This window comes from Rhincodon typus, chromosome 23 (genome assembly GCF_021869965.1).
Source record: "Rhincodon typus isolate 14 chromosome 23, sRhiTyp1.1, whole genome shotgun sequence".
NCBI classification, from domain to species: Eukaryota; Metazoa; Chordata; class Chondrichthyes; order Orectolobiformes; family Rhincodontidae; genus Rhincodon; species Rhincodon typus.
In genome coordinates, this window is record NC_063354.1 from 6,816,893 (window position 1) to 6,831,836 (window position 14,944).

A 14,944-nucleotide genomic window follows, 5' to 3' on the forward strand; every position below is an offset into this window, starting at 1 on the left:
GTAGAGGGCGGGGTCACTGTGCATGGGTCGGAGGGCGGGGTCACTGTGCATGGGTTGGAAGGCAGGGTCAATATACGTGGGTCAGAGGGAGGGGTCACTGCACATGGGTCAGAAGGTGGGGTCACTGTGCATGGGTCAGAGGGAGGGGTCACTGCACGTGGGTCAGAGGGAGGGGTCACTGTGCATGGGTCAGAGGGTGGGGTTACTGTGTGTGGGTCACAGGACAGGGTCACAGTGTGTGGGTCAGAGGGTGGGGTCACTGTGCGTGGGTCAGAGGGTGGGGTCACTGTGCGTGGGTCGGAGGGCGGGGTCACTGTACGTAGGTCACAGGATGGGTTCACTGTGCATGGGTCACAGGATGGGGTCACCGTGCGTGGGTCAGAGGGCGGGGTCACTGTACGTAGGTCACAGGATGGGTTCACTGTGCATGGGTCACAGGATGGGGTCACTGTGCGTGGGTCAGAGGGCGGGGTCACTGTGCATGGGTCAGAGGGCGGGGTCACTCTGCGTGGCTCAGATGGCAGGGTCACTGTGCATGGGTCAAAGGGAGGGCTCACTGTGCGTGGGTCAGTGGGTGGGGTCACTGTGCGTGGGTCAGAGGGTTGGGTCACTGTGCGTGGGTCAGAGGGCGGGGCCACTGTGTGTGGGTCAGAGGGCGGGGTCACTGTGCACAGGTCAGAGGGCAGGGTCACTGCGCGTGGGTCAGAGGGAGGGTTCACTGCACATGGGTGAGAGGGTGGGGTCACTGTGCACAGGTCAGGGGGGCAGGGTTACTGTGCATGGGTCAGATGGGTGATGGCCCAGGCCAGGGGCATCATTGGGTCCATGTTTTCAATATCTGGCCCTGACTGACTGCCTGTATTTTATAGTGCGATCCTTAAGTAGCCAATTAATGGCAACTTAAAGGCTTCATTTTGTCTGTGCTGTAATTTTACTCACATCAGGGCATGCTGCTGCTGGGCTGGTAGTCAGGTGTGGGGGTAGATGTCAGTCAAGAAGGGGAACTATGGAGCTCTGGGCCCTTTGGGGCAGCTTTTTAAGGCGGGTGTTCCCTTCAACTGTGGGCACATCTCATACCGGAACAATTAAACCTGCCCTTGTAGCAGCAGTCTTGACACAATTATTCACAACTGCTTGGGCAGCTTTGGCTTTGTAGAAGAAGTTAAAAAATGGGAATTACTCAAAACTGCATGTAAACTGCAATTTAAAGGGATGAGCCATTTAGAGATAAGTAACCAAAATGGAGGCAAAAATTCCTTAATTTGCAGAGAATTTTTGAACAGCTGAGAACCCAAGCACTAGTTGCTTCTAGCATGCAGGGATGTCAGCATAAATCCCAATACTTTGTTTCTTCAAACACTGTACTGTTGAATAGGAGTGAGAGCCTGGAAGCTGAGAATGTTCCTTCCAACTTTATATCAGTTTAAACTAGGATGGCACAGAATCTTACAGTTGCACATTGGGATGGAGAGCTGATGTAGTGTGGGCCTCTGACCTTTCCTCCTTTTCATTGCTTTGGATTGACATTCCACAGTTGTCGGGAAGCGGAATATCCCCGGGCCTGCTGCAGTTATTTACTTCAGTTTTTAGTTCCTATTAGAAATCTCATTTAGAGATTATCAAGAACAGGACACAAAACCTATGGCTGGTGAGAAGTTGAACAGAAGGTGGTGATTAGGAATATTCAGGGCATGCAGGAAAATAAAAGGAAGAAATTACCTTGAGCCTTATCCTGCTCCACTGCTATAATTTCAGTGGGAATCCAAAGAGACGGAGAAACATTGAGGAAACATAGTTTGCAAATCCAGCCCTGCTACGCACTTTGATTCCGACATCAACAACATTTCTCAGTTTAGAGTCACCAAGACTATTTTTAGGCCATATATTTCTAGATGGTATGAAGTTAAATACAGTGGGTGTCCTGGGAGAGGGTGTGGTTCAGGTGCATAGATCTTTAAAATGCCACAAACAAGTATGGAAAATAATCTAGGAGCCCAATGGCATGTTGGCCCTTATATCTGGAGGACTGAAGTATGAGGATGCAGTTATACAAAAACTCGGTCAGACCTCACTTGGAGCACTGTGAACAGATCTGGGTACCACACTTTAGGAAGGATATATTGGCCTTGGAAGGAGTACACAAGGTTTACAAGAATGATATCTAGACTAGTCCCGTTCCTATACCAGACTTACCTGTCACATTCACTTGTCTTCTTACTGTTTGAGATAGACTGTTCCACTTCACCATGCACCCGTAGTCTCCTGCATCAGTTACATTTGCTGTTTTAGAAAATACCACACAGCTTGCACTTCCTGTGCGTATTGGAGTTGTATCCTTCATAATGATTAATTGAGGTTTTACATGAGGGAGCAAAGACGTAACCCTGCATTTAATGGTGAGATTACCTCCTTCAACTATTTTATCTGATGGTTCAATTTCAAATATTGGACCTGAAAATGGATCTGAAATATAAAGTAGATGTTGTGAGTAAACAATGAGAGGTGTCTGACATTACAAAATCAACATCTTTAACACACTGCTTTCCTGTTAGCTCATTCTGTACCACTTTTTGGCTGGTGAGGCTTTCTATTGATCTCTTGCAACTGAGGAGAGCTGCTGATTTTTCTTTTTGTGTAGAAATGATGGCATTTCTAGGCCCTGGAAATTAATCTGAGCCACTTATGGGTTTAGTGGAAGGACACCTAATTTGCAAGGGCCATCTTTCTGTGGTCACTGGCACAGATGGGGCTGGCAAATCTGGTGAATGGTGGGGTTGGCATGGGAGTGGGACTCAATCTGTGGGGGAAAAGATAGCCTGACATTTTTATACACCCTGTCGTATTGTCATAGTTCCTCTGCCCTCTGTTTAAGGATCTGTATTGCTAACCTGGCCAGTTCCAACCTTGCTGGAAAATAATCTTCTGCACTTCTGCACATATACATTTAACTTAGTGAATCACACGACACGTACATTATGATTTAGGGAAGTGGAAAAAGCCAGTGCAGTGTGTCTTCATGTCTGGAGCTACTTACAGCCACAAAAAATTTTAAAAAATAGAAAATTACCTGGGAAAAGTGGTGGAGAGATGGAGAAATTTTTGCATAGGGTGGAAGGATTCCAAGTTTTCCCTATAAATTTCTCCCAGATTCATAGAACATAGAACAGCACAGCACAGGAACGGGCCCTTCAGCCCACGATGTTGTGCCAAACATAACGCCAGATGAAACTAATCCCTTCTGCCTGCCCTTGGTCCATATCCTTCCATTCCTGGCATATTCATGTGCTTATTGAAAAGTCCCTTAAATGTCCTTATTGTATCCACCTCCACCACCATCCCAGCAGCATGTTCCAGACTCCTACCACACTCTGTGTAAAAAACTTGCCCCTTTCGTCTCCTTTGAACTTTCCTCCTCGCACCTTAAATGCACGCCCCTAGCATTAGATATTTCAACTTTGTGAAAAAGATTCTGACCGTCAACCCCATCTATGCAGCTCATAATTTTATAAACTTCTATCAAGTCTCCCCTCAGCTTCCACCGCTCAAGAGAAAAAGACCCGAGTTTTTCTAGCCTCTCCTTATAGCTCATACCCTCTAATCCAGGCAGCATCCTGGTAAACCTCCTCTGCACTCTCTCCAAAGTCTCCAAATACTTCCTGTAATTTGGTGACCAGAACTGAATGCAGTACTCTAAGTGTGGCCTAGTCTTATAAAGTTGCAATATTACTCTTGTACTCAATTCCCTGACCAATAAAAGGCAAGAATGCCATATGCCTTCTTTACCACCCTATCTACTTGTGTGGCCACTTTCAGGGAGCTATGGACTTGAACCCCAAGATCCTTCTGTACATCAACACTGTTCAGAGTCCTGTCATTAATTACGTACTTTTACTTAACATTTGATCTCCCAGAGTACATCAGCTCACTTACCCAGATTAAACTCCATCTGCCATTTCTCCACCCATATCTTCCATTGAACTATATCTCACTGTATCCTTTGACATCCTTCTGCACTGTCCGCAATTCCAATGATCTTTGTATCATCTGCAAACTTACTAACCCACCCATCTACATTTTCATCTAAGTCATTTATATATATCGCAAACAGCAGAGCTCCCAGTATGGATCCCTGCGGAATGGACCTCCAACCTGAAAAACATCCTTCCTCCACTACCCTCTGTCTTCTACGAGCAGGCTATTTCCGAATCCACACAGACAAGTCACCATGGATCCCATGCATCTTAATCTTCTAGATGAGCCTATCATGAGGGACCTTTTCAAAAGCCTTACTAAAACAATGTCCACTGCTCCACCCTCATTGATCACCTTCATCATCACCTCGAAAAATTCAATCAAATTACTAAAACATGGCCTCCCCTGCACAAAGCCATGCTGACTGTCCCTATTAGGCCATACTTTTCCAAATGTGCATAAATCCAATCCCTTAGAATTCTCTCCAATAGGTTCCCAACCACCGATGTGAGACTCACCGGTCTATAGTTTCCTGGATTATCCCTACTTCCCCCGTTGAACAGTGAAACAACATTAGCTACTTGCCAGTCATCTGAGACCACTCCAGTGTCTAGTGAGGATGCAAAGATCTTGGTCAAAGCCCCAGCAATCTCCTCTCTTGCCCTTCTAAACAACCTGGGGTAAATATCATCAGGCCCTGGAGACTTATCCTCCTTAATGCTCTTCAAGAGATCCAAAACTACTTTTTTCTTGATCTCAAAATACCCTAGTGTATTAGCAAGCTCCACACAAGTCTCACTGTCATCCATATCCTTTACCTGGGTGAATACCGTTGCAAAATACTCATTTAGGATCTCCCCCACATCCTCTGCCTCCACACACAACTTTCCTCCCTTATCCTTGAGTGGTCCTACCTTCTCCCCAGTTATCCCCTTGTTTTTAACTTATCTGTAGAAAGCCTTGGGATTCTCTTTAACTCTACTTGTCAAGGTAATTTAATAGCTCCTTCTTGCTTTCCTAATCCCCTGCTTGAGTACTTTCCTGCTTTCCTTATATTCCTACGGCCCCTGTCCGATTTTAGCTTCAACCTTACATATGCTCCTTTTTCCCTTTCGACTAAACTTGCCCTCCCCCCAATTTAGTACCTTCTCACAAGGTCCTGACTTATCCTTGTTCATAGCTATCTTAAAACTTAAGGAATTGTGATCACTGTTATCAAAATACTCTCCCACTGAAAGGTCTGTCACCTGGCCGGGCTCATTATCCAATACAAGGTCCAGCATGGCCTCCTCCTCTAGTTGGGCTATCCAAATATTGTTTCAAGAAACCCCATCTACACCTCTTGCTCCAAGGGAGTCCCAGTCAAAAATTGGGAAGTTACAGTCACCCACTATGATAATCCAATTGTTATTGCAGCTTTCCATAATCTACCTACGTATTTGTTCCTCAGACTCTTGGTGGCCATCAGGTGGGCTTACAGTAGAATCCTATTCACTGGAACAATGCCAAATTGAAGGCCACAATACAGGGCTAGCACAAGGCAGATTTGAGATAGGCAGACAACAAAGCAAAGGAGGTCTTAAAAGTATTTAGTTTCTGGATAAAAATGCAAAGTCCCGCTTTGCATCCGTGGCATGTTCGGGGGTGCACTAATCAGCCAAAAGTCTGTATGGCTCAGTTCAGGGTACCTTCACTTTCTAAATGTCCACAAAACAGCAACAGGAGCTGTATTCATCAAAACAACTGGAGAAATGGTCCATCCCACTTCAGACTTCTGCCCCAAATGGTGGACAGTCTCTGGGGAGATAGGAAGTGAATTACTTGCTGCAGAGCCCTTTCTCTCTCACTTGCTGGTGCAGCCATTGTATTTATATGGATGGTTCAGGTGATTTTCTAATAAATGATTACACCAAAATGTTGACAGCTGGCATTCAACATTGGTAATCCTGGTGAACTTCAAAGGGAGATGGTTACATCGTTGTTGGAGATAGTCATTACCTGGAGTTTATATGACTTGAATGTTAAATGTCATTTATCAGCCAGAGCCTAAATGTCTTCCAGGTCTCGTTACATGCATTGACCGCTTAAGTATCTGAGGAGTTACGAATAGCCCTGAACTCTGCACAAACATAAGATAACATCCCATTCCCCATATCCTCTATTCTTTGAAGATTCTATCAATTTCCTGTGAGAATTATAGTGAGCAGAGTACCTACAGAATATTTGGGCCATCATATGTAAATACTTTAATATATGGTTCTCCTGGGTTTCATCTCTTTGTTTGGGCATTTCACTGGCTTGCCTCTGCAGTTATAGAAGGAGACTGGGAGGATCACTGTGGAATTTTGGATCTTGTGTAGTACATAGAATTATAATAATTGAAATAGAATTTTTAACTTTCAGATATCTTAATTTACCCATATTAACTTACTATGTACTGTAAGTTGTACTATTTCACTGTGCTTTGAGATACTTCTGGTAGCACTCACTTCGACTGTACAACTATAGTTTTTCTCTGCATCTGCTGTCACCTTCAGTCGGTGTGTTGCAGATTTGTTATTGCTTGTAGTATCATGGAGACGCTGGGGGTTTGGTCCATTTTTATATCTATAGAATATGAATCTAAGAGGAGGGATTTCTTCAGATGTACAGCACAGCTCAGTCGAATCTCCCAGAACCACCTCCATCGGTTGTATAGTGAGTACAGGTGTCTGTAAATTTCCTGAGGTATACAAACAGGGAATAATGAAATCATTTTTTATGCCTAGACAAATAGGAAAGAAACAATAGTTAATCCAGCCTTTGCAACAGTCCATATTTTGCACTTCCATGAACATCTTATTTTTCTATATGGCAGTAAAGACCATTCAGCCTAACCGATCCATGTTAGTGTTTTTGCTCCTCACAAGCCGTTTCCACTTTTCTTCACCTGACCTCCTTCAACATATTCCATTCCTTCTTTATGCATTTATCTAACTTTATCTTAAGAGCATCTACTCTATTTTTTGCTGCGATAGACAATTCCACATTCCTGCCGCTCTCTGGATAAAGAAGGTTCTCCTGAATTCCCTAATCGGAAATTTTAGTGACTGTCTTGCACTTTTATTCCCTAGTTCTAGTTTCTCCTTGCGAGGGAAACAACACTGTCTGGTTTATCAAACCTTTTTATAAACTTACTGGCTTCTATCAGGTAAACCATAAGCCTTTTCCTAGATAAATAAATGACAATGTGTTCAATCTTTTCAGAAAGGAATGTCATCTCATTTTTGATATCACTCCACTAAGTTTTGTTTTATACCTTCTTCAGTGCCTTCATGTCGTCTTTAACAGTATTCCAAGAATGGTCTAACCAAGAATCCATACAAATTTACTATAACTTTTCTGCTTTACAATTTCATTTCTCTGGAATGTCACTCCCCTATTTTGTTTGCTTTTTCATATTCATGGAATTTGGGTGGTATACTCCCTATCCCTAAGTGTCTTTGAGAAGATAGTCCTAAGTCACCATGTAAATGTGCAGCTAGGACAGTACAAACATCATTTACCATCAGAGATAGTAGGAACTGCAGATGCTGGAGAATCCGAGACAACAAGGTGCAGGGCTGGATGAACACAGCAGGCCAAGCAGCATCATAGAAGCAGAGAGGCTCACAGCAGGCCAAGCTCTCTGCTCCTATGATGCTGCTTGGCTTGCTGTGTTCATCCAGCCCTGCACATCATTTACCATCGTTCCCTTCCAGATATTTCTCTGTCATGACCCCACACCCTCCCCCAACTCCCACCCTCTCACAGAGCTGCAGGGCAGGGAACCCAGCTTTTTCTTATATAAAGAAACCCAAAACCAAATTAACCAATCATTGAACGAACAAATAAGAAACTGCCTACAGCCAGTGATGCAAAAACAAAAAAAAAATCAAAAAATGTGAGGAGAAAAGATAACTCATTTTAACTTTAAGAAGTCACTGCCAACTCACCCAATTATAACCACTACCCACCAGGGGCAGTGTAAAAATAGCAAAAAAAGTTTAAAAAGGAGAAATGGGAAAGGGGATAAAATAAAAATAAGTTGGGGGGGGTGGAATAATGGACCCCAGCCCCATGGTGTTCACCTCTGTCTGGATATTTTGAATGTACCGATGGATACTGCCTGCTCCAAATCTAAGGACACGTGGACATGAACATAATCAAGGGGCAGAGGGAAATAACTTGCTTTTTTATTTTAGTACATCCAACATCAAGTTATCTTATCACCAGTTGAAAGATGTAGTGCAAACTCAATCAGATGTGACTGTCCCAGGTGGGTCTTCAACCCAGGCCTTCTGACCCCTAGAACTCAGCTCTTTCTTTTTAAGCTCACCATCAAATCACCCAGTTAACAAATTTAAAAAGCCAACAAGTTACTAGCATTTTCCATCAGGGACTGCGCAACGATAAGGAAAGTGAGGAAAAGAAGGAGGGGACTAAACCAAAATGGTGTTGGAGGGGGAGATAATGTACTGCAGTCCCTGTAGTATCCACTTCTCTCTAAATGCCTCAAGAAGGTTGATGGACATCACTTGCTCGCACTCCAAGGACACCCAGACATGAACATAGCCATGGAAGACAGGCAGAGGCCGGATTTATGACCGCTAAGAAACTCAGCTTATTAGATTGTTTTTAATCAACCTGTTCAGATATATTATCAGAAATCACACAACACCAGGTTACAGTCTAACAGGTTTATTTGAAAACACAAGCTTTCGGAGCCTCGGTCCTTCTTCAGGTGTTAGTGAGAGACTATAACCTGGTGTCATGTGATTTCTGACCTGGTCCACCCCAGTCTAACACCAGCACCTCCACATCACAGATATATTATGACTCATGTGTGGGGCAGATGGGACTTGACCTACAAATAGGGACACTACCATTGCTCCGCAAGAGCCCTTAAGAACCCAACTCTTTTTCTTATATTTTCTAATCGACCTGTTCAAAGGTATTATTACAGACCTCTGGAGGAAGTGGGACTTGAACCCAGAAATTCTGACTCGGACATGGGGACACTATCACTGTATTCTTATTCAAAAAAGAAGTTCATTGAGTGTCACCTATATCTATCAATTCTAGAACTGATCTCTTTGATCTTCAAAAAGTCCTGTATTTCTAACTCTGACTGACATGGTCCACTGGAATATCTCTGGAGCTGGTGAGGTGCCAAAGGAAGGATGGTCAAAGCTGAATTACCTCAGTGGCATAATGAGTGGTGTTAGCAGCCCAGCCCCCTGCTTGTGGAGCATCTGCCAAAACCTACTATTAGTATCAAACTTGGTGAAGATGCTGTTAACAAGTCCTGCCAAGATAGATTTCCCTCTGGACTGCTTTGTTTAATTGTGTCAGGTTCATTCAAAGTCTAAGTGATTTACTCAGTCATTCAGCTGGGGATCCATCATGAGCTTTGAGCCTCAACTAATTGGCTCTGTGATTCAATACAGTGTGGAGCTGGAGGAACACAGCAGGTCAGGCAGCATCAGAGAAGCAGGAAAGTTGATGTTTTGGGTCTACACTCTACAGTGAGCCCAGTCCTGATGAAGGGTGTAAACCCGAAACGCCGACTCTCCTGCTCCTCTGATGCTGCCTGACCTGCTGTGTTCCTCCAGCTCCACACTGTGTTGACTCTGACACCAGCATCAGCAGTTCTTACTATCTCCAAGGCTCTGTGATTGGTGATACAACACCTTCACATAAATGTGTCCAGCTCTTCTTTAATTTTCTCCAGCAATGAGCATGGTTCCATCCTGGGAATGTGTATTAGTTTAGCATGTTGAAGCAACATAATATGATATTCATGGTTAAGCCGACCAAACATTTGAAAGAGCTGTTGGAGTTTAGACAAAACACATCCTATTATCTTGCTGCCAAACATCATCAGTAGTATACATGGATTTATGCTAAGTAATAATGTTCTTTGATTGTGTAAGATATCGAGTCTTATTGACGTCATTCCCCTTTTGACTAAGTGTGGTAGTGTTTTGACCCTTTACTTGAAGATGTTGCCACATGAAACTTGCATTTTAATTCTTGGCGGCCTGATAGCTATTGAGTTACCATGAAGGACTTTCTCTCTCAAGCTCTCCTATCGCTTGACATGTGGTGAACCTCAGATTAAAACGCACCAGTCATCTCTCTCTTTAATGAGACAGCAGCCCTATGATTTGGTAAGACTGTGATGACTTTATCTTTTTACTGCTTTAAGCGGTTCCAAATGGTCAGCCAGGACTGTAATGCCTGAAGTTTGGATTATGTTTTGGATTCTCTAATATGCAGACTAATGAGACAAAATTTTTGATCTTGCTTTTTTACTTAAAATCTGTACTCTCGACTTTCCTCACTTGCATTTCCTGAATTTTATGGTTTTCAAAGACATTGACTAAGTGTGGTAGTGTTTTGACCCTTTACTTGAAGATGTTGCCACATGAAACTTGCATTTTAATTCTTGGCGGCCTGATAGCTATTGAGTTACCATGGCTTATTCCTTTAAGTGTGTGGTTAGATTTGCAGAACTATTTGAAGTGGCTTGTCTTTGTACATTGGAAAGATTCTGCATCTCCTGCTGGGCAATTTTGCCTTCTATGGTGATTTCTAAATCAAAATGGCAAGTACAGATTTTCCTGTTCTTTTCTGCAAGTGGGTGGGGCTGCTGCTTTTCAGCCTCCCCACTGACAGTCTCATCTGAAGCCTCAGTATTTCCAAAGATTATGGCCCAATTTTGCACTTTCTATTCAACCTGTATATTGTGTTGGAGTGTTAGGCCACCTTCTATCTCCAAAAGCTCTGACAGCTTCACATTGTGTGCTCTGATGACAATTTGGTCACAATTGAGTTCATCCTTCCATGCTCTATACCCACTACAACTAACTAACCTGTGGATGTCTGCAAGGTAGAATTTAATGGACTCCTCTGGCCTTTGGGATATCTGGTTATATCATGCTCACTCAATTATGAGGTTCTATTTTGGGGAGAACTGAGCATTGAATTTAGGACAGCTTCAAAATCTGAAAGATCTCTTCTATCCTTCCTTGTCTCACGAGGACACCATCTGCAATGGACCCCATTGCATGTGGGTATGTACCAGTCTGGTGCTTCTGCTCTTTGGCATGTATAGCTAACACAGTTCACTACCTCTGGAAGTGCCTCTTCCACAAATTGTTGGCTCTGTGGACCACTGAAGTTCTCAAATGGCTGCGGAAGGGGCAGTGGCACAATTAAACAAAGCAGTTTCAGGGAAGATTCCATTATATTGTAATATAATGATTATAACTTCTTTATTCAAAGAAAGGAAGGACACAGAAAATGGGAAACTACATGGCTGTTGGCTTAATATCTTTCATAGGGAAGATGTTAGGAGCTATTACTGAAGCAGTATTAAAAGGGGTCTTATCAACGTTCAATGTAATCAGGCAGAGTCAAAATGGTTTATTGAAAGGGACATCATGTGTTACCAGTCTGTTGGCATTGTTTGAGAAAATAACAAGTGCCGTGGATAAAGGGAAACAAGTGAATGTATTGTACTTAGATGAGTTATTTGATACAGTACCGTATCAAATGTTATTGCAGAAAATAGTTCCTAGTGTATGGGATAACATATTAGAAAGGATAGATGCTTGGCTAGTTAACAGGAAACAAAATGGGCACCTTTCCGGTTGGACAGATATAATGAGTGGTGTGCCATAGAGATTGGTGCCAGGGCCTCACCTGTTTACAATTTATATAACCTGACTTGGACGAAGGAACCAAAGTTCTGGTTGCTGGGTTTGCTGATGACACAAAGATAGGTAGGAAAGCAGGTTGCGAAGAGGACATAAGAAGGCCATAAATGGATTTGCAAAGGTTGAGTGAGCAAAGATCTGGCAAATGGAATTTAATTTGGGAAAGTGTGTAATTGTCCATTTTGACAAGAAAATAAAAAAAAACATATAATCCAAATGGTTAGATATTACAGAGCTCTGAAATTCAGTGGGATCTGGGTGCCCTGGTACATGGATCACAACAGTTTAGTGTGCAGTTTCAGCAAGTACTTAGGAAAGTCAATACAGTGTGTAAAACAAAAAGAATTGAATACAAAAGTTGGGAGATAATGCTTCAGGGCACACATATGCAGGGCATTGGTGAGACCACATGTGGGATACTGTGTACAGAGCTGGTCTCCTTATTTAAGGAATAATTCAATGTATTAGAAGCTCTTCAGTGAAGGCTTACTGGAGAAATACATAGATTGGCAGGAGTAAAGGTTATACAAGCTAAGCTTGTATATATTTGAGTGTAGAAGAGCACAAATGATTTAATTGAAACATATCAGATCCTGAAGGGTCTTGACACAGTATGTGTGGAATAAGAGTTTCTTTTCGAGGGAAAATGCAGAACTAGGGGGTCACTGTTTAAAAATAATGGATTGTCATTTAAGACTGAGATGCAGAGCAATTTTTTTTCTCACAGAGTCCTGTATCTTTGGAACTCACTTCTTAAAAAGGCACTAAATGTCTGAATATTTTCAGAGGCAGAGGTGGATAGATTCTTGGTCAGCAAAGAATGAAAGGTTATGGGGGATAGGCAGGAACAAGGAGTCATCAGATTTGCCATAATTCTATTTAATGGTGGAGTAGGTTTGAGGGCCCAGTGTTCCTAATTCATCTGTTCATAGGAGGACTTTTTTCTACCTAGGAGTGACTATAGTTTGACTCTGATAGGTTTCTGCAAAACATGAGTACAAGCTATATGTTGCTATTACATCTCCCTTTGGTACAGATTGTTGCTGCTTTCTACTCAGATTCTAGCACATAACTGCTGATGTCACTGATGCATAATCATATACATCAGTCTTTCATTACTCCATAATTATCACATTGCTGTTTGTGGGATCTTGCTGTGTACTAGATGCATATCTCATTTCCTATATTAGTCAAGTGCTGAAGTAATGAAAATAAACTATATATATCTTTCTTTACATCCAATGTTATCAGGTATTTGGTTCATTTGGTACCTGTAACTGTAATAAACATGGAAGTACTTTCTTCCCTTTGACTTCCTGTTGTCACTTCACAATGGTAGTATCCAGAATGTGAGGGTCGAGCAGATTGTATTACATACTGAAATTCTTGCGCTTCAATTGTATCACGTTTCAATAGAACATCTTTCTGTCCCTTATAGATTAAATATGAAATATGAGGTGGTTGACCAGAAGCTGTCAGGATATCCACTGAACAAGTCAGAGTTATGTTGCTTCCTTCTTTAATGTCTCCAACATCTTCAAGATTATGTTTTAGTTTTACGCTGTTTATTGTCAAATCTGTGAGAGAAGAACAGAGACAAAATTACATTCAATTTGTGCAACATTTTTACCCTGTATTACCTTCACAGAAACCATTGTTAGAGTACAGTGTGCTTATTTTCTATTTACATATTTTAGAGAGATTCTTCTTAAGTTTTTAGCATTGCTGTAATAATCAGACCTCTAAATCGGTTTACAAAAGTTAAAAAAAATGACAGACGCTAAAATTCTGAAACATATGTTGTAAGTTTGGTTAGTCTAGCTTAGTGATTATTACAGGCTAATTTTTCCCATTTTTAGTTGACGTGTTTTATGCAGCAAGATTCATTGAGCACAGTCCCACATAGCTCAGAAAAAGACCTTGGCTATTCACCTTATCTATGCCCCTCATGATTTTATAAACCTCTACAAGGTCACCCCTTAACCTCCTACACTCTGGGGGAAAAAAAATTCCCAGCCTATGCAGCCTCTCCTTATAACTCAAACCCTTCAGTCCTGGTAACATCCTGGTAAATCTTTATTGAACCCTCTCCAATTCAATAATATCCTTCCTACAGCAAGGCAACCAGAATTGTACACAGTACTCCAAACATGGCCTCACCAATGTCCTCTACAACCTCAACATGACGTCCCAATTTCTAATCACAGTGGTTTGAGCAATGAAAGCAAGCATGCTAAATGCCTTCTTAACCACCCTGTCTACTGTAGTAAGACTGCGAGTTCCCTGCAAAAGCAAAGGAACTTCTGGAAGATGACTGCCAAATTACCTTGCATGGCTTGGAAGGTTACACATCTTCTACCTGTATTTAGACTTTTTAAGTAATGATGGACCTGTGCTTATTAGATTTAGTCACTGTAGAACTGGATAATCAAGCAGTAAAAATAAAGATAATCATTGCAAATGATGGGTTGCCCAGAGTTAACACTTCAGCTCTGTCTCAATAGGGTAAGAAAGACCCTATGAAGCTGTGTGAACAGCTGGTGGATCAGCCCTACCAAATAGTGAACTTTAGAGTTCATCATTTGGAGGTGATTCTTGCGTGCAACAACATTGAGAATCAGTTGATCCCACTGTCTGTAATGTGTCCTGGCAAGGGTGAGATTGTGGTTTTTGCACAGGTTGAGCTATCTGAGCAGACAATAGGATTTCAACACCAATCAAAGCTTCGAAAAAAACTTAGTGGAGAATAGAGAAGTTGTGATATTAAAACAGTGCTAAAAGATGGCAGGCTGTATGAAACCATTGTAGGTGGCCAACAACATCTGCAAGCATTACATGCAGCTAGCAGTATCGGCAGGAAAGCCAGAATACAGCAAGTAAGCAAGTTCTGGGGGAAATGTGTCTGTTGCACTAACTGCAAAGCTGGTCTACTTTGCAAGACCTTGAAAGAAATGTCTATGCAAGACACATGGTTCGAGGAGTGCAAACCCAGGATAAAGAAGGATGTAAGCAAATGAAATGCATCTGGACCAGGCTGGCAGTAACACACAGTGTGAGCAAGATGGTGGGACAGTAGGATACCTGGAGCTTTCTCTATCTTCTTTTACTCCCCTTTTAGCAGTCCCAGTGCGGCGCGAGGGGAAGTGAGTCCCAGTGCGGCGCGAGGGGAAGTGAGTCCCAGAGCGGCGCGAGGGGAAGTGAGTCCCAGTGCGGCGCGACGGGAAGTGAGT

At 42.5% G+C, this 14,944-nt stretch overlaps 1 protein-coding gene across 2 annotated transcripts in view; it reads right to left on the minus strand.

Annotated features, from left to right (window-relative positions):
* Positions 1 to 14,944, minus strand: part of LOC109917393 (Fc receptor-like protein 5) — a 21,486-nt gene that overhangs the window by 2,463 nt on the left and 4,079 nt on the right. The window contains exons 3-5 of one of the 2 annotated variants that reach the window (XM_048610958.1): positions 13,013 to 13,291; positions 6,404 to 6,694; positions 2,194 to 2,463 (exon numbers count right to left, since the gene is read on the minus strand). In XM_048610958.1, the coding sequence (XP_048466915.1) occupies positions 2,194 to 2,463; positions 6,404 to 6,694; positions 13,013 to 13,291 (840 nt within the window). Of the gene's footprint in view, positions 1 to 2,193; positions 2,464 to 6,403; positions 6,695 to 12,985; positions 13,292 to 14,944 lie in introns of both variants that reach the window. The other variant, XM_020517213.2, reaches the window with a different exon arrangement.